Below are 25117 nucleotides of genomic sequence, written 5' to 3' on the forward strand. Positions count from 1 at the left end.
CAGCTCGGGTCTGAGCCATCCATTTCTGGGAGGAAACGGAGGGAAGAGAAGGGCAGTGAGGGGCGCGTCTCCCCACCCCCTCGCCGGCAGGCTGGGGGACGCCAGCGGGGAGAGGGGGGACCTTAAGCTGACGCTTCCACGAGGCCGTCCCGGTGAGTACTTCGCTCTTCGGGCAGAGGAGCGGGCGGGAAAGACAAGGGGACCTTGGAGTGAGCGAGGTCCCCAGCATTTCGTAGCATCGTTGTGGGTTTTTTTGGCTATTAGAATTCCTGCTCTTGTTATTATTATTGGGGATGGTGTTGTGATCTCCGGGCTTGGTGGTGAAGGTGGCATTCAAAACTCTTGAGCCTCGGATAAAGGGGTCCTTGCATTGGGAAGGCATTCTGGAGACCTGGGGGATTGACCAGTTGAAGTTCAACATAGTTCAACACTTCACGATCTAATATAAGGACTCCTCACATGGAGCTCAGAGTTTTGAATGTAGTCTTCACCAGATCTTGGCCAAGAAGGTTTCTCTCCCTTAGGTCCCAGCTAAATATTCAAGACCCCTTTCTATAGCCAACTGTATTGGTTGATAAGTATTTGGGTTTTTCTCCTCCCCTCCCCCTTGCCTCCAGACTTTGAACCCAAGGTCAGCAAATTGTTAGGTTAAACAGCCTGATTTGAAATCCGTGCAAGACATTGTTGGAAATCCTCTTGATTTGGAGGGAACAATCCAACAAGAGTGTGATGGAGCTCAGGAACATTTCTTGGTGTGGTTTCCATCCATGGATACTGTTACTATTGTTTCTGGACCTCCCTGGAGCCTTGCCTTCAATATTTATCCATATAATCCAATATCCATGAAAGTACTGGAAGCTTTCAAGAAGAATCACACTTATAAGTATTTCCATTCAAATAGAACAATATGTGTCTATTGTTATTACTGTTATTGCTTTACTATAGGTCAGACAAGCTGTCCCAATTATAGAAGTCATTAAAGGATGGCATTTTAGATTTTGTTTTAAAAAAAACAACCCTCTTTAACTGCTACAGTTAAAGATTGACTCAGCCTTCCATCCTTCCAAGGTGGGTAAAATGAGGACCCAGATTGTTGGGGGCAAGAAGCTGACTCTGTAAATCATTTAGAGAGAGCTGTAAAAGCACAGGGAAGCGGTATATAAGTCTAAGTGCTATTGCTACAGAAACCCTGAGTTTTCTGTAGGTTGCAACTGGCTTTGTGTACCTGTTGATCTAAGAATTTATTTATCTGTTCATATCCTACACCAATTGTTGTGCTGATGGCTACAAATGGGAACTGAATTCCATAGAACTCACAAGCTGGGGAAAGACATGAGAGGATCTAAGCAGTGTATGTGGCCTTGTGTATATTTGTAGGCTTTAAATTCATGTTTGTATGGTATCTGGAGAACTATTTTCTATTAAGAATCCTGCCTTTATGAATTCCTTAAACTTAGGCTCTGCGTGAGAACTGCAACTGGTCGAGGCAACAACATTTTTTCTGCTTACAAGTTTAAATCCCTGAATATAATCCCTTACTTGTAGAATGTCAGCAGTTAAAAGTAGATACAAATATTCTCTTAGCTGCTCAACAATCCATAGAGCACTCAAAGTCTTCAGCTGCCTTTCCTTCAAAAGCCACTTGGGGGGCTCAACGAAGCAATGCAGCTCTCTGAATTTCCAGGATTCTCTGGGAACTTGTTGAGTTTTTCATTTGATTATTGTGAACCTTCTTGGATTCCTTCGGTGTCATCTGCTGATTAATGAGGGTCTCAGTTTTTTTAAAAAAAAATCTATAAAACTATGTGAGACATAGGGTGTGTATGCCATCCACTCTGATTTGTTTCAGCTTGCTCCGACAGGAAAAATCCCCACATTTGATGAGAAGATATCTTCTTCAGAAATTCTTCTGAATGTAGAATTTGTCCTGTTAGTAAAATTCATGCACTTTCCTCTTTGTGGAGAAAAAACTCTGGGCTAGACAAGTTTCCACCAATCCCCCAAACCCTTCCAGACCCTTTTCAGTCACATTCCCAAGACCTGACTATTATGGGATGCTGTTAATAAACGGGTCTGCTTTTCTTTTCTTCTCTAGGATCACGCATAGGTGATCCACAGCTCATTCTTGTTTTCTTTTCGAGAGGCATCTGTCTGCCCACACGTGTCCTCCTCGGGGTGGGAGGGGAAAAAGCAGTGAGGGAAATCACAGATTAGGGAGAGAGCTTCTGCGATTTCATTCATTCAGCTGCCCCTCTTGTGTCTGGTGGAGAGGCTCACATGGAGAAGTTCTACTCTGCAAGAGGAATTGGTTGGGCTGGGAGAGGCAATGAAGTAGTAGGAAAGTATGACTGGGCATTGAACATTGAATGTCCAGTTGTGGATCTGCCCCCCCTCCCCTCCTCTTATCCCATTTCCTCCTCCTTTTTAAAAAAAACTTGGATGATTAACTTTGCTGTCACAATGAGATGATTTTTCCTTTCAAATTCCACCTCCTAATTATCCCCACCAACTGTCTCAAGGACACTCTGGTGACAGGAGAATTTCCTGAATGAATCATTGGTCTGAGGGATTTGCTCTCCACCACGCCCCCACCCCCAAGCAATCAAAAGCAGTTTGAGCTGGATCAGATGTATTCAATTCCTCCTGGCCGGTCATTGATTGATTGAAGTTGTCCAAACATTTGCAGTCCGGAGCTTAGAACTTCAGGAGGTCAAAAGCAGGGGTAACTACTACAGCTGTCTCTCTAACATGATCCTTTTCAATTGATTCCCTGGGTTTCTTCTTTGTACATTGTTTTTCCCCCCAGGGGGTCGGTAGCCCAAAGCTGCAATGAATCAGCACGAGAGTTATCCCCTTTGGAAGAAACCATCAAATTCTCTTAAGCTCTTTCCTCCTCCTTATTTTCCATCACAGCTGGAAGCTGGGCAACACCAACATGCTGGAGCAGACGCAGAACCCAAAGTTGTGGTGGTGCAACACAGCATCCTTCACTTTATCTCCGTGTACCAAGCTGGCTTGAAAACAAATCTCTAATGCCAATCTAGGGTTTGTTTTTGTACATGGGGGGACCCGTTGAGTTTTAGATCTTGGGCAATAACGCAAATATAGGAGAACAGGGTGAAGCTGCTATGTTCTGGTTGGCGAGGGGGCTGCTGAAAAACTGCATTTCTGCATGAATCAAGAACTATCCAAATGAAAGTCGTTTCAATTTAGGGTCTCAAATGTGTGTGTCTGTGTTGTGTTGAAAAGTTATACTACAAAACCCAAGAATTTTGTTTCCAGTTTTGACTGGAGCTGATAAGGCATTTGGATGCTGCCTTGCCCTTTTTAAAGGAAATCCAAGGAAAATAATAATGGTAATATATAGTAATTAACTCAAATTTTGTGACTGTCGATGACTTACACTAGACTAAGGCTGGCTTCAATATTATTGTGTGTGCCTTTAAGTCAGTGTTGATGACTGCCTGGACAGGTTCCTGCAGTTTTCTTGGCAAGATTTCAGAAGTGGTTTGCCTTCTTCTTAAACATCTTTATTGTAAATAAATATCTTGATCGACCACATCTACATATTTTTAGAAAGCAGGTGATGAAACCTTCTTTTGTTCTGGTGGAGGTTTGTTGAATAACTTTCATTTAAGCCACTGCGGTTTAATTCTATTGTGTGAATCAGACCGGTGAGGTGTTTTTTTTCCCTTGTCCCCATTTCTTTTCACAACGCGAGCGCTTGTTTCCCAGAAAGAAAGAAATTAGACAGTATATCGTTATAAAATATATCATTGGCCTCTTGTTAGAAACATAAGAAAAGCTGGTAGATGTCATTCTGTGCCTTCTTAATTCAATTTTAAAGACTTGTCCAGTTCTTTCAAACTCAACTATTACATGTAATGAACAATTGCAGTTTTATGAATGGCCTTCAGACCCAGGCTTTCGGTCAAAAAAGCCTCCTTCCTTTCATATTTTCTGGATGTAATTGAAGCCAGCTTCCTTCCCCATCTCCTTTCCCCTCATTAACCTAGGAGGAGAATTGGATGCTTTGTTCCTTCCTGACCACCCGCCTTGGCCCTGATAGCTTCATTTATGAACTTTGCAGAAGATACAACTTTAGTAACAGAGTGGTCAATGCCTGGAATACACTACCTGGCTCTGTGGTTTCTTCCTGAAACCCCCAAAACTTTACCATTAGACTGTCTACTGTCGACCCCATTCCTGAGAGGTCTGTAAGGGGCGTGCATAAGCGCACCAACCTACCATTCCTGTCCTAATGTTTCTTTTTATTCATATCCATTTCATGTATCCAAAATCATATTGATATATGTTATCTAATACATGCTTGAGGAAATGAATGAATGAATGAATGAACAAATGAATAAATCTTGTCATTTTGCTTTTATTTTTTGGCTCCCAGCACTTTCTAAAGTGGTTCAACTCTATGAAATGAGGAGGTTTTGTCAAGTAAGGAAAGATTTTCTTAAACTGGTCAATCAGTTGGGATGGGGCATCTTTCATGTTTCTACTGGCAAGTTTGCACATTGTAACATCGAAAATGAGTCTAAACCACCCAAAACCTTGGGTTTTGAGCAATAATATGGAAGCTGGGCTTAGTAAGTAGGCTCACCAAAAGTAGTGAAAATTGAGTTAGTCATGACTATCTGCTCCCCTTATTATTTTCCTTGGATTTCCTTTAAGAAGTGCAATGCAGCATCCAAATGACTTACCAAAATTGGAAACAAAGTTGTTGGGTTTTCTTCCTATAACTTTTCAAGCAAAGGTGAAGAACATCTGTTTTTTTCATGTTTTATTTATTTTATTGATATAACATATAAAAATTCAATGTTCATCAAACAGTGTGTGGTCTGGGTACAGTTGTTCTTAAGCGGTCATGATCCACATATTTGCTATGATATTCATCACAATAATATTGATAATAATGTCATAACAATAATACTTAACATCATCTTCTTTAGCAACTCTCCACTTTAACATTTCCTCTTTTTTTTTCTCCTCCTTTCTGTCTTCTGTTTCTTTTTCTTTTTTAAGTGTTTTTACTTGACATTTTCCAAACATTAAAATCACAATTACATTTTTACAGCTTTCCATTTTTGGTACTTCTTTTTTCTAATTTCAGGTTTTCCATTTTGCAACCTGTTTTCATATACATATTCCTTTCTCATTTTTACAATATTCACGTGTATATACAATATTTCCATTTCTATCCTTTCTAAGTATATGCCATCTCCTTTGATTGTGTTTACTATGTATTCATTATGCATTGATTTTACATCTCTTTTCAAGCCAGTTATACCACCTATTCCATATCTTGTACTCTGTTTCCTCTCTCTCTCTCTTAGTTCCATCGTTAGTTTGTCCATTTCCGTTTATCCTAGCACCTTTTTTTAATGAAATCTACAAATGAGATTCTGGCAGCAATGATTATATGAGTCATTATATATTGGATATACTTACTAATATTTTTTTATTATTAGCAATAGCAATAGCAATAGCAGTTAGACTTATATACAGCTTCATAGGGCTTTCAGCCCTCTCTAAGCGGTTTACAGAGTCAGCATATTGCCCCCACAGTCTGGGTCCTCATTTCACCCACCTCGGAAGGATGGAAGGCTGAGTTAACCTTGAGTCGGTGAGATTTGAACCGCTGAACTGCAGATAACAGTCAGCTGTAGTGGCCTTCAGTACTGCACCATTGCGCCACCTCGGCTTATTCCTAGAAGAAACAGCTTAGGCTTCCTTTCAATTTTTTGTTCTGTTATTTCTTCTAACCATTCTTGAATTTTTGTCCAGAATTCTTTGGCTTTCGGACATGTCCACCACATATGATAGAAGGTCCCCTGTTGGTGGATACATTTTCAACAGTTTGGAGATCTATTTGTGAACATTTTGGCCAATCTTGCCGGGGATGAATGCCACCTATAAAACATTTTGTAGATGCTTTCCTTGTATGATGCCAACATAGTCAATTTATATTTTCCCCCCATAATTTTTCCCAGTGCTCCAATTCAATATTGTACCCAAAGTTTTTAGCCCATGATCATTGTTTCCTTCACGGTTTCCTCTTCCTCTTTCTATTGTCTAGTCATTTTATCAATGAAGAACATCTTTTTAAAGGCATGCGATGCCAATGGTCCAAATGGATATGAACTCTGTCTACCACAGATATAGTACCAGCCCATGGGTTAATATTGCCCACCAGCCTTCCCCACCCAGTCTGTAAAGCTCTTGAATATGATTGTTCTGGTCTTCCATCTTAAGCTTTAATGACACCTGTTTCTGTCTTGGGATCGACAACCTAGTTGGTTTCAGCAAATCTGATGTTGATCCTTAAAGACTTTGGACCAATCACACACTCTTTCATCCCAACTTGCATCATGGGCTGTTGTGGGGAAAATGTGGAGCAGGGCATGTGATGTTCATTACCCTGAGCTGCTGAAGGAAATGGATAATGAGCTGCGGTGGTGCAGTGGTTAGAGTGCAGTACTGCAAGCTACTTCTGCTGAACACCATCTGCCAGCAATTTGGCAGATCGAATCTCACCAGGCCCAAGGTTGATTCAGCCTTCCATCCTTTCGAGGTGGGTAAAATGAGGACCCAGATTGTTGGGGGCAAGAGGCGGACTCTCTAAACCACTTAGAGAGGGCTGTAAAGCACTGTAAAGTAGTATATAAGTGCTATTGCAAGCTAACTCTGCCCACAGCTTGGAGTTTGATCCTGATGAGCTGAAGGTTGACTCAGCCTTCCATCCTTCCGAGGCCAGTAAAATGATGACCCAGATTGCTGGGGCAAGATGTCGACTCTGTAAACCACTTAGAGAGGGCTGTAAAACACTGTGAAGTGGTATATAAATCTAAGTGCTATTGCTATATAAGTCTAATGAATCACAACAGTCCTTGGTTCTTGTGTCTAAATAAGACATTGTGGATACAGGATTTAATCATTCTAACATTTGATTTATTCTGTGACCAGACTGACATTATATAAAAACAATTTCTCTATTATTGTCTGTTTTATTCCACAGCATTTTCTTGGGAGGTTCATGATTTTATTCGTGGCAAGATGACCGTTTGTATTTTTGCCAAAAAAACCAGTGAATCATCACATTAATTCTGCAGAAGTGCATGCTTGGCAAGAATCCAACCATCGTAAGTTTTAAAAATGCTCTCTTCTTTCTAGAAAATATATTGAAAAAGTGGATCACCTGTAGTAGAAATAGTAACGGGTGATATTATCTTGCAACGAGTGACAAAATGCAAACATTCAAGGGACATGAGATTTGTTCATCTAGAAAAAAAATGACAAGTGTATTCCCACAGCAACCTATCAGGTCCAATTGACAACATCATTCTTTATAGATTCCTGGCCTATGAGACAGAGCTGAACAACTGAACGCAGTTCACCTTCTTCTTATGGTGTCTCATAAACCAGATTTCCTACTGAACTAATCTCATTAAAAGTAGGAAAGAGTCATTCACTTGGGTAAAAGCAAATGACTCTCGGGGAAAAAGAGTCATTTGCCTGCCTTCCGTTGAGGACCTGTATATTGTATACGAGCCAGAAAGAGGACTGAGAAAATATCTACAGAACCCTCACATCCTGGACATAAAGTGTTTCAACTTCTCCCCTCGGGATGGCGCTATAGGGCATTGCATGCCAAAACAACTAGATATAGATAAGTTCCCCCCATGCCATCACTCTTTTGAATACCTAATTGCCACAGTACTGTCTTATGCCCGAGGATATTTACCTAAGTAGTAGGCCTGTATGGCTTTTATCCTTCTCATCTTTTCTATTACCTCCTCCTATCTTATCATGATTATATTACTTTGTTGTTGTATGTACACTGAAAGCTTCTGTACCAGAGACAAATTCCTTGTGTGTCCAACCACACTTGGCCAATAAGGAGTTCTGTTCTGTTCTATTCTATTCTATTCTATTCTATTCTATTCTATTCTATTCCATTCCATTCCATTCCATTCCATTCCATTCCATTCCATACCATTCCTTGTGTGTCCAATCACACTTGGCCAATAAAGAATTCTATTCTTTTTTACTCTACTCTACTCTACTCTACTCTACTCTACTCTACTCTACTCTACTCTACTCTACTCTACTCTACTCTACTCTATTCTACTCTAAAGATGGATTAAACTATCACAACTAGGTATGCCTTTTTCTATACCAATTTGCCTCAGCCTTCAGCACAATCATCCCAAATGATTGAGAAAAACATAAATACTGTATTGGCATTTCATAAAATCATTGTCTGTCATTTGGAAAGAAGAAGAAAAATATTAACAATTCACCAGAACAATGCAGCTCATGGATTTATTTACAAATGATTTGAACAACAGTTTTAACTCTCCTCTTATAATCTCAATAGTCTATCAAGAAAAGCAATCCTAGATAATGAGCCATTAATGGTCTATCAAGAAAAATAATTTTATATTCTGAACTAGCACCATGAAATGCCCTAAAGAACCACACCATCAATTTAATCAATTGATTTCAATCGATGAATCAACCTAGCACACTTAGGAATCTGAACTAGAGAAGCCAGCAAGCTGGTGCTGCAAGAGATGGATTCCTTCATTAGATATCTTCCAGCTTTATCTGCCCAAGAGAGTGGGGCCTTGTGAGACACTCTACCAATGAGATATTAGAACAGGAGTGTCAAACTCAAGGCCCAGGGGCTGGATCCGGCCTGCAGAGTACTTAGATCTGGCCCATGCACACAGCCCTCCCAGCTCCATTTCCACTGGCAGAGGGTTGCAGGAGGCTGTGGCAGCCAAAAATGAAACTCGGGAGCCGGTTTTCGCTGGCAGAACACTCAGGCCACCACAGGCACCCCTGACACAAATGACATCAAGCTGGCCATACATACCGTGCCCCCCCCCCCGGCGAGGTTAAACACTACCCTGATGCAGCCCTCAATGAAATGGAATTTGACACCCCAGTATTAGAATATTCCCATCTCTGCCCTTCCTGATTTAACCCAGGTAGCATCAGGCAGAGCTCCCCAGGCATAGGTGTGTGGAGCACTAAATACTGGTGTTTGCACCAGCATTCCAACTACTGTACAGAGATTGAGGGACAGGGTGAGGAATCTTTCCTGATCAAACCTTAGAAAATCGAATTGTTTTTAAGCTGTCTGTCGTTGTGTTTGTTGTTGTTGTTAGTTGTGAAGTTGTGTCCAACCCATCACGACCCCATGGACAATGTTCCTCCAGGCCTTCCTGTCCTCTACCATCCTCTGGAGTCCATTTAAGCTCACACCGACTGCTTTGGTGACTCCAGCCAGCCAGCTCATTCTCTGTTGCTCCCTTCTTCTTTTGCCCTCCATCTTTCCCAGCATTAGGCTCTTGTCCAGTGAGTCCTTCCTTCTCATTAGGTGGCCAAAGTATTTGAGTTTCCTCTTCAGGATCTGGCCTTCTAAAGAGCAGTCAGGGTTGATCCCCTCTAGGACTGACCGGTTGGATCGCCTTGCAGTCCAAGGGACTCATAGGAGTCTTCTCCAGCACCAGAGTTCAAAGGCCTCAATTCTTTGGCGCTCAGACTTTCTTATAGTCCAACTTTCACAGTCATCCATTACAACTGGGAAAACCAACTTGACTATACACACTTTTTTGGCAGGGGGATGTCTCTGCTTTTTAGGATGCTGTCATAGCTTCCCTCCCCAGGAGCATAGCTTTCCTTGTATAGCTCCTCTCATTTCCTCCAGATGTTACTAAAAGTAAAGTAGCATATGGTAATGGGTTACTCATTAAATGTTTGATGAGATGCCTAGAATGCTAATAGCATGAAAAGATTACAGTAGTAAACCATGCCTTATCTTGAGATAAGGTAGTATTACAAAGGCTGTCAATGTGGTTGTTGACATTAGCTTAATGGGAGCAGCTCTAGCGAGTCCCTACTAGAGGAGATTGGCTCATTTTTATTGAATGACCTTTTCCTCTTAGCTCCTTCTATTTTTCCATTTCTTACTCTTGGTGTGATGACGTGAGAAGCTGTGTTCCCAAAGTTTCATATCAGCACCAGATCTTTTTCACAATTTGGGGTGGTGTTTTTTTTTGCCAAATTCCAGTCCTTTAGTAGCATTTCATCTTGTGAATTGGGGGCCATCAAAATTGTAGCATGTGTTCTCCTATTATCCCATGTCCTTTATATAACCACAGAAAAGGAATATATAGATCAACTACTTTTGAGATTCCCAGGAAGGAATGGTTTACAGTATTTTATGTAATTTAACTGTCTTGCAAATATGAGTTCAGGTATAACTAAAATGGCTGCCAAGTACTTTTATGTTACTATTAAGATGAGCACCCAATTATTGTAGATGCACCGGAGCTGAGTGCATTAAGCTGATTTTTTATTTTAAGTATGGTACTTTAATTGTGATGTGATTGCATTTTTGTTTAGTGGCCAAAGGGCAATAATTCATTGATTCACATTCCAATGTGCAAATGAATTTGTTTTTGTTTTTTCAAACAAATTAGATTTTTCAAGAAAATTAGATTTCCCCCCAAACAACCTGAATTTTTTTTCATCTAGAGTTTTTTTTTTACATGCAAACTGATGGATTGCATTGTCTGACTCGTGATCAGTTTTTCCTAAATCGGAATAGCAATAACAATAGCAATAACACTTAAATTTGTATACCACTTCATAGTGCTTTACAACCCTCTCTAAGCGGTTTAGAGAATCAGCATATTGCCTTCAACACTCTGGGTCCTCATTTTACTTGTGGAAGGATGGAAGGCTGAGTCAGCCTTGAGCTAGTCAGAATTGAACTGCTGGCAGTCGGCAAAATTAGCCTGCAATTCTACATTCTAACCACTGCACCACCATGGTTCTTATCAATATATGGCATGCTTATACAAAACTATATAAATCACAGATTGCATACATATTTCTGGGCATTTTTACTGACCATTACCCAGAGTTTTTGGAGGAATATTGCAATTTACATACAATCTCCATCCATTTCATTTGAAAACTAATTTACCTTTGAAGGTGTGGTTTTCTTGTAAGTAATTGTTTAGAAGAAATAGTTGGCCAGAATGTAATCAGACTATTCCACCCAGAACCATAATATTTCCCAATGGATACTATGATAGACATCAGCATTATCCTAAATCAACTAAGTCCCATCAAGTTTATTTTTCTCTGTCTCCAGAGTGGATGTTTAGAATTCCTCCCGTAAGGTAAAGGTAACGGTTTCCCTTGCACATATGTGCTAGTCGTTCCCCACTCTAGGGCCGATGCTCATCTCTGTTTCAAAGCTAAAGAGCCAGCGCTGTCCAAAGACGTCTCCATGGTCATGTGGCCAGCATGACTAAATGCCAAAGGCGCACTGAACGCTGTTACCTTCTCACCAAAGGTGGTTCCTATTTTTCTACTTGCATTTTATGTGCTTTTGAACTGCTAGGTTGGCAGAAGCTGAGACAAGTAATGGGAGCTCACTCCTTTATGCGGTGCTAGGGATTCGAATCGCCAAACTGCCAACCTTTCTGATCAACAAGCTCAGCATCTTAGCCACTGAACCACCACATCCCTTACTTTTGCTTTCTACCCATTCCTCCAGTAGGGCTGGGTTTTATCAAATTTTGGTTAAGTCTGCCATATTTTAAATGGAATATTTATCACCATTTTTATAAGCCAGTGTGGTCTTTTCTCTTTTGCTTCATACATCCTGAATTTTAGCAAACAGTCTTTTCCCCCTAAAATCCTCCAGCATGCAGTCCAATGCTCTTCTGTTTTCTGACTCATAAGGCAGGCAGGCCTTTGATTACATCTATGCCTATCTAAGGCTTCAGGATTTGCTCCATTATCTCTGGTTTCCATGGCAGCTGCATCTCTTTCCAGGGGTTTCTCTATAAGTCATCTTCCCTTTTCTTCATCTCTGTTTTCTGTCAGCCAGGAACCAATCTAAGCCTTAACTTAATTTTAGAAGCAAAATTTGAACAAGGTGCATGAGTGTAAAAGATAGATTGATGAATGAGTCAATGTTGTTGGGAAAGAGATATTTTAATGTGCACGACAATTCAGCCGATGTTTTGAAAGATGGGGATCCAGGCTGAAGTTTTTCCAGATGCTTGGAGATGCCAAGAATCGAAGCTGAGTCTCTGTATAAGTTCAGTATACCAATTAGCCTTCTACTTCTAAGCTTTGGCTTCTCCTCAGCCGAGGACAAGCATCTTTGACCTATAATAGCCCTTAAAAAGTCCTCAAACAGAGGCATGAGTCAGTTTAATCTAGTGGTTAAGGCAGCAACTAGAAGCCAGGAGAGTGTGAGTTGTATCTTGCCTTAGGCATGAAAACTAGCTGGGTGACTTTGGGTCAATCATCTTGAGACTGTGAGTTCTACTTCTGCCTTAGGCATGAAAGCTGGGTGACTTTGGGCCAATCACCAGGAGACTGTGAGTTCTGTCTCAGGCATGAAAGCTGACTGGGTGACTTTGGGCCAGTTCTGTCTCAGGCATGAAAGCTGACTGGGTGACTTTGGGCCAGTCAGGAGGAGACTGTGAGTTCTAGTTCTGTCTCAGACATGAAAGCTGAGTGGGTGACTTTGGACCAATCACCAGGAGACTATGAGTTCTAGTCCCACTTTAGGCATGAAAGTTGGCTAGGTGACTTTGGGTCAATCACCAGGAGACTGTGACTTCTAGTCCCGCCTTAGGCATGAAAGTTGGCTGGGTGACTTTGGGTCAATCACCAGGAGACTGTGAGTTCTAGTTCTGTCTTTGGCATGAAAGTTGGCTGGGTGACTTTGTCCCAGTCCTTCTTTCTCACCCCAACTCACTTCATTAGGCTGTTGTTGTGAGAGAGGAGGATGGAATATTGTGTGTATTCACTACCTTGAGTTAATGTAGAAATAATAAAGGCAGGATGCCGATAAACATATAAATAAATTCAACAAAAAAATCTGTGTTCCACAATAATTAATATTCAAAATAATGCCAGTATTCATCACAACATTTTTGCTTACATTTTCTTTCTTCTTCTCCCTCCCTCTCCCTCTATCCCTCCCTCTCCCTCTCCCCCCCCCTCTCTCTGAACTTGCTGATATCTCTCTCAGCAGGGGTATGTGTGTGAACTTGCTGATCAAATTAAATCCCTATCACCAATAGGACATGGCTGCAGAAAAGGGCTCATGTAATTTTCAGCTTCACCATTGAGAAGTAATAATTCCATTATGTTCTGCATCGGTCAAAAATCTTGCCTGCACTTGATCAATGCTGAGCATCACAGACGGAGAAAGATCAGAGAATAAAAAGGGCAAAAAGAATGATAAGGGGACAGGAATCCATGAGATCAAAGGAACTGGGCATGTTAGCCTTGAGAAAAGATAAGTGAAGGTAGAGATGACAGTAGCCTTCAAGTCCCCAAGAGGCCCCAAGAGCCGAGGTGGCGCAGTGGTTAGGGTGCAGTACTGAAGGCCACTACAGCTGACTGTTATCTGCAGTTCAGCGGTTCTAATCTCACCGGCTCAAGGTTGACTCAGCCTTCCATCCTTCCGAGGTGGGTGAAATGAGGACCCAGACTGTGGGGGCGATACGCTGACTCTGTAAACCGCTTAGAGAGGGCTGAAAGCCCTATGAAGCGGTATATAAGTCTAACTGCTATTGCTATTGCTATCATGTAGTAGAAAATCAAAATCTGTTTTTTTTAAATCATCCTAATTGTAGGACAAGTCAGAATGTCGGCCTCAGTTGTGGGAGGCAAGGCTGCAGATATGCAGTGACATGTTCAATTTCAGGGTGCAATCAATTTTGCAAATTGAACCGGTGGATGAGTACAATTTTTCCATTTCAATTTTCCAGAGAAATGTTATGCATTCAAATCAAGTCCATGCTCCTATTTGATGGGGCTATTTTATTTCGGAGTCCCACATGGGACAGGAGGTTAGATTCATTGAGATATACAGTATTTCTTGTTCTAAGGCTAAATGCCAAATTCTGGAATCCATCAAAGAATCACAGAGAATCAAAGGAGTTTCCCACTGGTGTAGTGGTGGGATTCAGCCAGTTCGCACCACTGCAGGAGAACCGGTTGTTAACTTTCTAAGCAGTTTGGAAGAAATCATTAAGGCAGAGAACCGGTTGTTAAATTATTTGAATCCCACCACTGCACTGGCACGACATAGCAATAGCAATAGCAGTTAGACTTATATACTGCTTCATAGGGCTTTCAGCCCTCTCTAAGCGGTTTACAGAGTCAGCATATTGCCCCCAACAACAATCCAGGTCCTCATTTTACCCACCTCGGAAGGGTAAAAGGCTGAGTCAACCCTGAGCCGGTGAGATTTGAACAGCCGAACTGCAGAACTGCAGTCAGCTGAAGTAGCCTGCAGTGCTGCATTTAACCACTGCGCCACCTTGGCTCTATCCATATAGGACATCAGCCCTATACCCAATGGAAAGCCAAATGGGTCACTGAATGCCCAGACTTAGGAAGACATATCAATGAAGTGCCACGGTTTGAACTACCACATCAGCAATGGACAATCCTGAATAGGATTCACACCTCACACGACTGTTCTGACCCAGGCTTCCTTAGAAAGCAAGAAGCAAAGTCCCTGCAAAACCTCTTTTGTTTACACAACTGTGAATTCCTTTCATTCACAGTCAGCAAAGCTTTAACAAACAGTCTTTCAGAGGAATGTTTATCCACACGCACCTTATCTCATTTGGAGCGCTGCCAGATAACTAGTTTCCAAACACAGGGCAAGGCAAACTTGGCCCGGAGTCTCTTAAAGTCATGCACAGAACTTTCCACATTTGAACCAACCTGGATGGATGGATGGATGGATGGATGGATGGATGGATGGATGGATGGATGGATGGATAGATAGATAGATAGATAGAAAAATAGATAGATAGATAGATAGATAGATAGATAGATAGATAGATAGATAGATAGATAGATAGATAGATAGATAGATAGACAGACAGACAGACAGACAGACAGACAGACAGACAGACAGATAGATATGGGACATAGATGGATGATAAGTGGATAAGATGATAGATAGATAGATAGATAGATAGATAGATAGATAGATAGATAGATAGATAGATAGATAGATAGATAGATAGAGATAGATAGATAGATAGATAGATAGATAGATAGATAGATAGATAGATAGATAGATAGATAGATAGATAGCCAGTTCGGGTATGATATGCCATATGCTAAACAAATAAAGGAGTCCATTAATTCTTCCATTTCCATTGTTCTCCCCAGTCCCACAACCACAACCACAGCTATGTTACTCCACCCAAAGAATGTCAAATTCCTCATTTTGTGTAGTGAAACACTACGACACCAGATCATACTTGGTATGGTCTTTTGATCAGAGAGGTGGCAAGCGTAGAAAAACTGAACAGGCAACAAGTCCATTTTTAGAAGTATATCAAATATTGCCAGATCACAAACGTTTTATTGGAGAAATGAGCAAATACTGCCCACTGTTACTAGTCAGATGATTGCTTGAGCAGAAATGAAGAAACTTATAATCATAACTTGATTTTTTTAAAATTTAAAAAGTGCTTGCCTGCCATGTTTGATGGTGTATTTAACTGTTATAATTACTTTTAATTACACAGCTGTGTAATTTTCACTTAATTACATTCATAGAGTTCAGATTTAAAATCACAACATTGGAACATTTAGTTTTATAGCAACCCATAATAACTGTCCAGGAAAGCAATTGACTCCCAAATGTTCTGTTGGCGACATTCAGAAACTGATTTTTAATTTTTATTTTGCCATTTTTCCTTCCTTCTTTTCTTCTTTCCCTTCCTCCCTCCATTCTTTCTCCTCCTCCTCCCTCCTCCTCCCCTCTCCTCCTCCTCCTCCTCCTCCTCCTCCTCCTCCTCCTCCTCCTCCTCCTCCTCCTCCTCCTCCTCCTCCTCCTCCTCCTCATTATTTTCTATTTTCTGTCTTATTTATTCACTAGGCTTTCTTCTTTGGTTCTTTTTCTAATATTTGTATTAGTGTATATTAAAACCCCATCCCAGGGGGGTTACTTGATTAAGTCAATCAACTCATATTTTCATCCAGAGAAAGTATTACTAAGATAATTTCACAGGGCTTTTCTGAAATTGAGATGGCTCGATTTGGGCCATCTAATTTCTGAGATGTCTCTCTCTGGCTTTTCCCCTTCTTCTGCCGTTTCCAGCTAAAAGAGAGGTTTTTTTGCTATTACTCTGGCAGGTGCTTTGCCTCTTTTAACTGAAAATTTCTTCCCTTGCTGTGAAAAGCTAACATTGCAAAAAATGGTAGTGGTGGGCGAAACCACAACTAGGATCATTTTCTGTTTCTGCTCTAATTGTGTGTGTGGGGAGGGCACTAGCTGGCCTCACCAGCCAGGCTTCAAATTGCAGTAGCAGAACTCAACCGAGTGTTTGGGTGGTGAAACTGGCAGCACACAGAGTAAGTGTGAAAGTGCATATGTCAACATTTGGTGGTTAAGTACACCCTGTGGCTGCCTTGTTTTAATGCTCCTCTAAGTGGTGAATTGTGTGTTTTTATTAGTCAAACTGAGCTAATGGTATGATTCAGAATAGAGCAACCACCCCCCCCCCTCCCCGCCCAGCAATATAGCTATCAGGGAAAAACCAGAATCCAAAATTCCCTCTCAAGCAACACATTTAATAGAAGCAAGCAAATTAAAATAAATGGGCATGCAAGAACTCTTCAACTGATATGCAGCATGAATCAGGTGATTAGGGGGTGAAAATAAAATAGAAATGCTATATATTTACAGCGTGCTTTGGCAACTGCTCTACTTCAAACTGCTACAAAAAACTAAGAGCCCCACTATCTCATGGGATGTTTAGAATTATAAGAATTAGAATTATTAGAATTAGAATTCTTTATTGGCCAAGAGTGACTAGACACACAAGGAATTTGTCCCCAGTGCATAAGCTCTCAGTATACATGCAACAATAGTGATAGATCATTATCATAGTCACTGTAAAAATAAGGTAAAGGTTCCCCTCGCACATAGGTGCTAGTCATTCCCAACTCTAGGGGGCAGTGCTCATCTCTATTTCAAAACCGAAGAGCCAGCATTATCCAAAGATGTCTCCATGGTCATGTGGCCGGCATCAATTTCAATTGTCAATTTAATGGGTTTATATGCCGCCCAATCCCGGGGGGGACTCAGGGCGGCTTACAAGTACGAATAGAATAAAATAACATACAGGGGAAGAACATACAACAATACAAACATTTTAAAAACACAACATACATCCGGATTAATTGGGGGTTGACCTGGTTTGAGTCAGCAACCCCAGGCCTGCCGGAACAGCCAGGTTTTGGTGGCTTTTTGGAAGGCTGCAAGGGTGGGGAGGGTCCGGATCTCTGTTGGTAACTCGTTCCACAGAGCCGGAGCAGCAACAGAAAAGGCTCTCCCCCGAGTGGTCGCCAGCCGGCATTGTCCAGCAGACGGCACCCGGAGGTGGCCTAACCTGTGAGTTCTTATCGAACATTGGGAGGTGTGTAGCAGGAGACGATCTCTCAGATAGTCAAATAGCATGACTAAACGCTGAAGGCACTCAAACGCTGTTACCTTCCCACCAAAGATGGTCCCTATTATTCTACTTGCATTTTTTATCTTCTTTTGAATGGCTAGGTAAGCAGAAGCTGGGACAAATAACGGGAGCTCACTAGGGATTTGAACCTCCGAACTGCCGACCTTTCCGATCGACAAGCTCAGTGTCTTAGCCACTGAGCCACCATGTCCCTATTATAAAAATACATTCATAATAAAACATTCGATACAACACTTACTGATAGTCGTGGATGCTAAATAAGCAATCAACATAAATCATACTAGGATACTAAGTAAATGCTATCAATCATAAGACACAAGCAACAAAGTTATAGTCCTAAGAAGATAAGGAGATAGGGAATTAGGGAATTGTTTAGTTTTTGAATAGTTCATTCAAAAATTCTGCACACATTCTGGGTAAAAGGCATTCTGGGATAACATTTAGCAGTAGGACAGGAGTCTAAGGTGGCATCTTTGTCAATACTTTATACACAGAGTTTATCTCAAGCCAGGTTCAAAACAGTGTCCGTTCAAGGTTCTTGGTCCTGTAAAAAGCTACAGACTCATATAAATTTGCATTAAAACCTGTTATAAATATTTTGAAGTTGAGAAGGATGGCCCGTATGCAAATCTTGAAAGCAAGCATGGAGACCATAGTCAATATCTCCTGGGCCAGTGGAATTACTGAAGTTATCATTTCTTCCCCAGCTCCAGATCAATCAATTGATCAGTCAATCAATTCTAACTTAAGTTTTTATCATGCAACCACCCTGCCAAATGTATTAACTTTTAAGATGTTCCTGACTTCTTCCTCTCTTTTTTTGTGCTTTTCTTCTTAGTTGACCACCTGATTTCAGGATGACTGAGGGTTTAGATCACAGATTCAGTTATCTCACCTGGGAACAGATTAAAATACTGGATCAAGTGCTGACTGAGGTGATCCCCATTCACGGAAGAGGGAATTTTCCAACTTTAGAGGTAAAGCCAAAAGACATCATTCATGTCGTCAAAGAGCAACTGATAAAGAAACAGATCGTTGTCCATGACATTCGCTTGAACGGATCCACGGCGAGTCACATCCTGGTGAAGCAAAATGGCACCAGCTACAAAGACCTGGACATCATTTTTGGGGTGGAGCTTCCCAGCGCGCATGAATTCCAGGTCGTGAAGGAATCTGTCTTGAATTGCCTCTTGGATTTTCTACCGAAAGGCGTCAACAAGGAAAAAATCACAGCACAGACCATGAAGGAGGCGTATGTCCAGAAGATGGTGAAAGTGTCCACCGATCATGATCGCTGGAGCCTCATCTCCCTGTCCAACAACAGTGGCAAAAATGTGGAGCTCAAGTTCGTCAACTCCCTGCGGAGGCAGTTTGAGTTCAGTGTAGATTCCTTTCAGATCATCCTTGACACTGTTTTGGATGTCTACAGTGATGCGAATGGCAAACTTACCGAAGACGCAGAGCTGTCTGTCATTGCAGAGAGCATGTACGGAGATTTTGAGGAAGCTATGGACCACTTGAAATACAAGCTGATTGCTACCAGGAACCCGGAAGAGATCCGCGGAGGAGGTCTTTTGAAATACAGCAATCTCCTGGTCCGGGATTTTAAGCCGGCGGATGAAGTCGAGATCAAGTCATTGGAACGTTATATGTGTTCTCGGTTCTTCATTGACTTTCCAGATGTAGCTGAGCAACAGCGGAAGATTGAGTCTTACCTGCGCAATCACTTCATCGGGGAAGAGAAGAGCAAGTACGACTACCTGATGACCTTGCGCGGTGTTGTGAACGAGAGCACGGTCTGCCTTATGGGCCACGAACGAAGGCAAACACTAAATATGATTACAATCCTGGCTCTCAAAGTACTGGGAGAGCAGAACATCATCCCCAATGTAGCCAACGTAACCTGCTACTATCAGCCTGCCCCTTATATCAGTGACAGGAACTTCAGCAATTACTATATCGCTCATGGACAACCGTCTATTATCTACCAGCCCTATTCCTTCCACATACACATGCAAAGTGGCATGGTGTAGCCGATCACGAAAACCTCCTTGCCTTACATCAATCAACTCTTCCTTTGCCCTTGCTCCACCCAACAGTTCTCTTCGAAATAAAGTCCTCGTTAAAGCAAATTTTCCCACCACTTTTGATTAGCGGGACATCTTTTGGTGTGTGTACCCCACCTGTACATGTGCGTTGTTGCAAAGGTCCATCAAAGGTCCATCAATTGGTCCAGACCTTGAAATAACCTTCAGGCAGCTTGGGAAAGATTGACTTGTATATCAGGGGGATTGTGTTTTGACTAACTACACGTTGCATTACTCATCTAGTGCCGTAAAATGATGATCTCTTTGTGTTGTTGTTTTTTCAAGTACCAATTTGTGTTCTTCTCTCTTTATTGCAATAGTTGGCCAAGGCTAGAAAAGGGTAGCCAGCGATAAGGTATTACAAGTGACACAAGGGGATGGGAGATGATGATGCCATGCCTGAAGAGAAGTGCAACAGCCATGAGAGTTCACTATGGAAGCAGCTTTCTTCAAGTTGGTACCTTTCCAATGGTGTTTGGTTTACATTTCCCAGAATGTCAAACATTGCTGGTTGGGAATTTTGTGAATTAAAGCCCAGCATTGGATTTAATTTTCTTGGGCACCAGATTGGGGAAATCTGATATAAATATATCTTTTCCCCAAGGTGGCTTCCAGACTTGTGAACTTCAACTCCCAGAATTCTCAGCAATGATCATCTTATCTGGGGAATTTTGGGAGATGGTTCAGATATCTAGTGATGCCCAGGTTAGGAAAGATTCTGGAGGTTTCGTAGAGAATAGGTGACCTGCATGATTTCTAACAAAACTGTGGGGAAAAATGCTTCTGAGCATTTTTAGAAGTTCTGCCATGGTTTGTAGAAGGGATTCTAGCCCTTTCACTCTAACCTGTGAGAAGATAGAAGTTGCCCTTCCATATATTAATTGTAATTGGGAGTGAGGATATTAATTGAATGAGATAAAAGCCTGGCATTGCCCGACTGAAGTATCTGCTGGATCAGGAATAGGTATCCCACAACCCTCTTCACTGAGATTTAAGTTATCAATTCTCCCCTTCAAAGACCACCCATACAAAATTGTGGCTTGTGGCATCCATTGCCCACAACACCATGCACGAGAACTACCAGATCACATGTCCATAAACCTATGCACATTGCATGTTTAAGTATGACCTCGACACAAGCATACCTCAGAATCATGTGGCAATGAAGTGCAGGGCCAAGGGGGAATCATAGCACTTAATTAGGCAGAACTAGAGTCATTTCACAGACTTCAGACACCAAAGCTATAAAGCTTGCCTCCAGAGGTTGTGTGTACTCCATCACTGTTTCAAAGAAAAGATTGGATGGCCATTTGTCAGGAATAGTTTAAGGTCTCCTGCTTGAGCAGGGGTTGGACTAGAACAGTGTTTCTCAACCTTGGCAACTTGAAGATGTCTGGACTTCAACTCCCAGAATTCCCCAGCCAGCGAATGCTGGCTGGGGAATTCTGGGAGTTGAAGTCCGGACATCTTCAAGTTGCCAAGGTTGAGAAACACTGGACTAGAAGATTTCCAAAATAACTTCCAACTCTCGTATTCTGTAAAGCTAAGGGAGGAAACAAAAGGATGTCTCAGAGTGCCTAAGACAGAAAGGTCCACAGTTTGGTGGTTCGAATCCTTAGCACCATGTAACCGAGTGAGCTCCCATTACTTGTCCCAGCTTCCGCCAACCTAGCAGTTTGAAAGCATGTAAAAATGCAAGTAGAAAAATAGGAACCACCTTTGGTGGGAAGGTAACAGCTGTCTGTGGGCATTTATTCATGCCAGCCACATGACCACGGAGCGGTCTTTGGACAGCACTGGCTCTTCAGCTTTGAAACGGAGATGAGCACTGCCCCCTAGAGTCGGGAACGACTAGCACATATGTGTGAAGGGACCTTTTACCTTTTTAGGGGGAAAAAACAAGTCCTTGACTGGACAGGAAATTGGTTAATGGTGATTTCTTTGGTACTTTGGATGGAGCAAGATGTTTTGAAAGTCATGGGAATGTCACTGAAGAGAATAGTCCTGTTTATTTCTTGTTCCACTTTGTCTTCAGCAGTGGTCATGAAATAATGTTTCCCCCCACCCTGTCAAGAATGTTTCTATAGCATGAAATACTTCACAACTGCGAGGCTAATGTTTAAATAGTAACTTAGATTCTGACTTGAATTTATGTGAGTACCCATATGTCATCATGCAGTGCTTGGCAGTTTAAATATGCCACATGAATTTTATTTAGGAGGAAGCATCTCCTTGTATTTGGAGTAGCAAAGTATTTGTATATGTACAATACACACACACACACACACACACACACACACTCTTTCAAAGGGATATTCTAGAACAGATTGGAATAGAATGTTGGATAAAAGACACAGAAGCGATAGTGATCAGAGATAGAGGCACCCTTTCAAAAGTGCAGGGTTTTATAATGCCTAATTCTGAAATTCTCACCAAATATTAACTGGAGTGATAGTGGATGAATTAGGATGTTTAAGAAAAAACTGACCACTTGTATCTCCTTTTGTCCCCAAAAGCTGTCCCCCAAAGTGTCCACCAAATATTGTGTGTCTGGCGTTGGGGGAAAACAAAACCCATGTTCTTCTTGTCATTATTTTTAAAACATGTCTTTTTTCAAATGAGACCAGAAAAGAGTTTCCACGTGCCAAAGTGCCTGCTCCCACTGTATTTTCATAGAACGTAACCAAGAAAGAGAAAAATCAGCAGATATTTAGAGCTAATCAGATATTCTATAATTCTGAAGGGGGGGAACTTCAGAACACTTAAGGTGGAAAGAAGTTTATGTTGCCAACTCTGGGTTTTTAAATATGTGTTCCCCATGTTTTTCTGTACATTTAAATAGATTCTAAGAGTTGCTTTGCACAGTGTGTTTTCCATGACACTGAGATGAACCCTGGTTTAAATATTTTATTCGCCGTGGTTTCAAAAGAAAAACCATAGCTTCACTCAGGATAGACCAGAGGTTGGCAACCTGCAGCTCTGGAGCCGCAGGTGGCTCTTTCATCCCTCTGCTGTGGCTCCCTGTTGCCAGTCGGCTCCACAATTGATAGGGCTTTTGGTTAGGACAAGTAGAGGAAAAAGGATGCCATGCTAGGAGGAGACTCTATGGTGGGAGAACCGGACTTCCGGTCAGCTCCAGAATTGAATGGGGGGGGCTTCCAGTTAGGACCTTTGTGGCTCTTTCAGTGTTTAAGGTTGCTGACCCCTGGGAAAGACCCTAGAAATAACTTGGTTGCCAAAATGATTTGCAGATTTACTGGATGAAAATTGCAATGATCACCATCCTTAATGTCTTTCAAGATTACTATGTCTTGGAGAATCGAGATTTATATCATCGACAACGGAAGACCTGTTTGCCAACCAGATTGTCTCACTTATTCATTTAATCCAGTTTCGTTTTGAATACTGTCATTATGTTTTTAGTTCATCCAACTATACCAGCAGGTTTTCAATTCCACTCCCTAGTACCCAACAGAAACGGTGATTCAGTTCATTTTAGCGAGAAGTTACCCTACATGGATTTGAACTATTAAACAGTTTGAAGAACATCAATATGCAAAAAAACAAAAAGAGTCTCAGGTATAAATTGAATCTCTTGATATATTCTTGTATTTCCTATGTAAAGGTAGCAGCTGACCGCCTCCAGAGAGAAATTATTTGGGATGTACATATAGAACTCAAACTGAGCAGAATATTTTTATATCTCTATAAGATTTTATTGATTTAAAGCTCCAGTAGATTTTAGGAATGCTGTCAGCAGTGTTGATTCTTGTTTTTGTTCGTTTTTGAAATGCAGCCACCAGAGGAAATGTACATGTTCTACTTTCTCCTGTGAGCTTCTCAAATCCAAGGCAAACAATGTGACTCGTTTGGTCTTGGATATATATATATATATATGGGTAAGAACAACCCTTATAAAATCTCCATTCCAATTGATGAAAATTGTACAAACTTACAGTTGTACGCTTGGGTTATACTGAGAGTTGTGGCTAGTTAAAGAAAAAAATCCATTCAGTAATAACTTACTTATCCCAAAATTGGAACAAAGAAAGCAGATTTATGCTGAGTCAGATCATTAGTCCATTCAGCTCAATTGGGCATTATCTAAACTGACTGCAGAGTTTTTCCTGAGTTGTGAACAGGTGCTCTTCTGCTAAGAAGATGCCATGAGTTGCATCTGCTGCTTGCAAACTAGACACTCAAGCACTGAGCAAGCCTCTCCATGTATCAGAACATGGAGTTTCATCAGGCAGCACTTACTCGCTTGTTCCTAAAGAAGTTAACAAGACCGGGTAATAAGAAGAAGTAGAAGTAGCAAAGTTCTCTGGGCAAGACACCTTGTACAGTTGCTCCTAGTCAGATATAGTCCTAAGCGCGGTGAATAAACAATTGGATTTGATGTAAAGGATCTTATGTGTAAGCCTAGAAAGGGGAATAGTCTTTTATTGCTGTAAAGTATACACAGTGGTGGGATCCTTCCACTTTAACAACCAGTTCGGTGATTGCATGTTTTGTACGCACGCTGATGCACGCTCCACACGTGTGCACAGTTTTAACAAAACTTACCTTCCATGTTACTTCTGCGGAGTAACACAGCTGAGGTGCAGCAATCCACTCTGCTGCGCAAATCAGCTGAGAGGATCTAGGTAAGTAAAGCACAGGGGCAGTTGGGCGGACCAAACCGATTGTCGGTTCACTCCAAGCTGATCATCGGAGCTAACATTTCGCCTGAATTGGTCCGAACCGTCTGAATCCCACCCCTGAGTATACACCATATAAGTGTCAGTCCTATGGGGAAGATCAGATCCCTAACTGAACAGAGAGACTAACTATATGAACAGAATTTTGTAAGTCTGCTTGTGTTTTATCTTCCCTCACTCTTTGCCTTCGGGGCCTCCCTGGCTCTCTACACTAAATTCCTGCTGAAGCACCTTATCTATGTCTTGGTTCATACATTCATAGACTGACCAACCTTCTTTGCGTTGCAGGAGGTTGAATGACCTCCCTATCCTCCACCACCCACATAATGTAATGTTAGAGGCGGGGTTTCCATCCAGAGATGTATATACTGCGAAGCTACTGTGCATGACTATCCTACAGTACCTATTGGCTTCTTTTTAAGTGTGAGGATCACTACACCTCTGTTTGGGAAGGCTCACTTTGGTTAATTCTTGAGTTTGGATTTACCCGTATAGATTATCCGTACGATCCTGCTGTTGTGCATTGGTTTGATCTTGCATGTTCTGCTTGGACATTTGTCTCCAAGTCCTGATTTGATAGCGCCATTTTCTAACCACCTATCTGACAATATTACATTATGTGTGTGGTGAATTGACTTGAATTGGGTGAATTGGCTTTCTCTTTGATATCTGAGGAGGGATACACCACCCAACAAATGTAATAACCAGATTCTGATGTTGTTACTTCCCGGTATAAATCTTAACTACCAAGATTTCATTG

General features: G+C 41.5%; 1 protein-coding gene across 1 annotated transcript; it reads left to right on the forward strand.

Annotated features, from left to right (window-relative positions):
- TENT5D (terminal nucleotidyltransferase 5D) lies at positions 1-19702 on the forward strand. The gene is made up of 3 exons (XM_087728383.1): positions 1-152; positions 7031-7154; positions 18409-19702. The coding sequence occupies exon 3, from the start codon at positions 18428-18430 to the stop codon at positions 19601-19603; it is 1176 nt and encodes a 391-aa protein (XP_087584509.1). The 5' UTR covers positions 1-152; positions 7031-7154; positions 18409-18427; the 3' UTR covers positions 19604-19702.
- Positions 19703-25117: the final 5415 nt, after the last annotated feature.

Source organism: Thamnophis sirtalis, unplaced genomic scaffold (genome assembly GCF_051295495.1).
Source record: "Thamnophis sirtalis isolate CommonGarterSnake01/CBP01778 unplaced genomic scaffold, rThaSir2_p1.2 scaffold_13, whole genome shotgun sequence".
Lineage (NCBI taxonomy): Eukaryota > Metazoa > Chordata > Lepidosauria > Squamata > Natricidae > Thamnophis > Thamnophis sirtalis.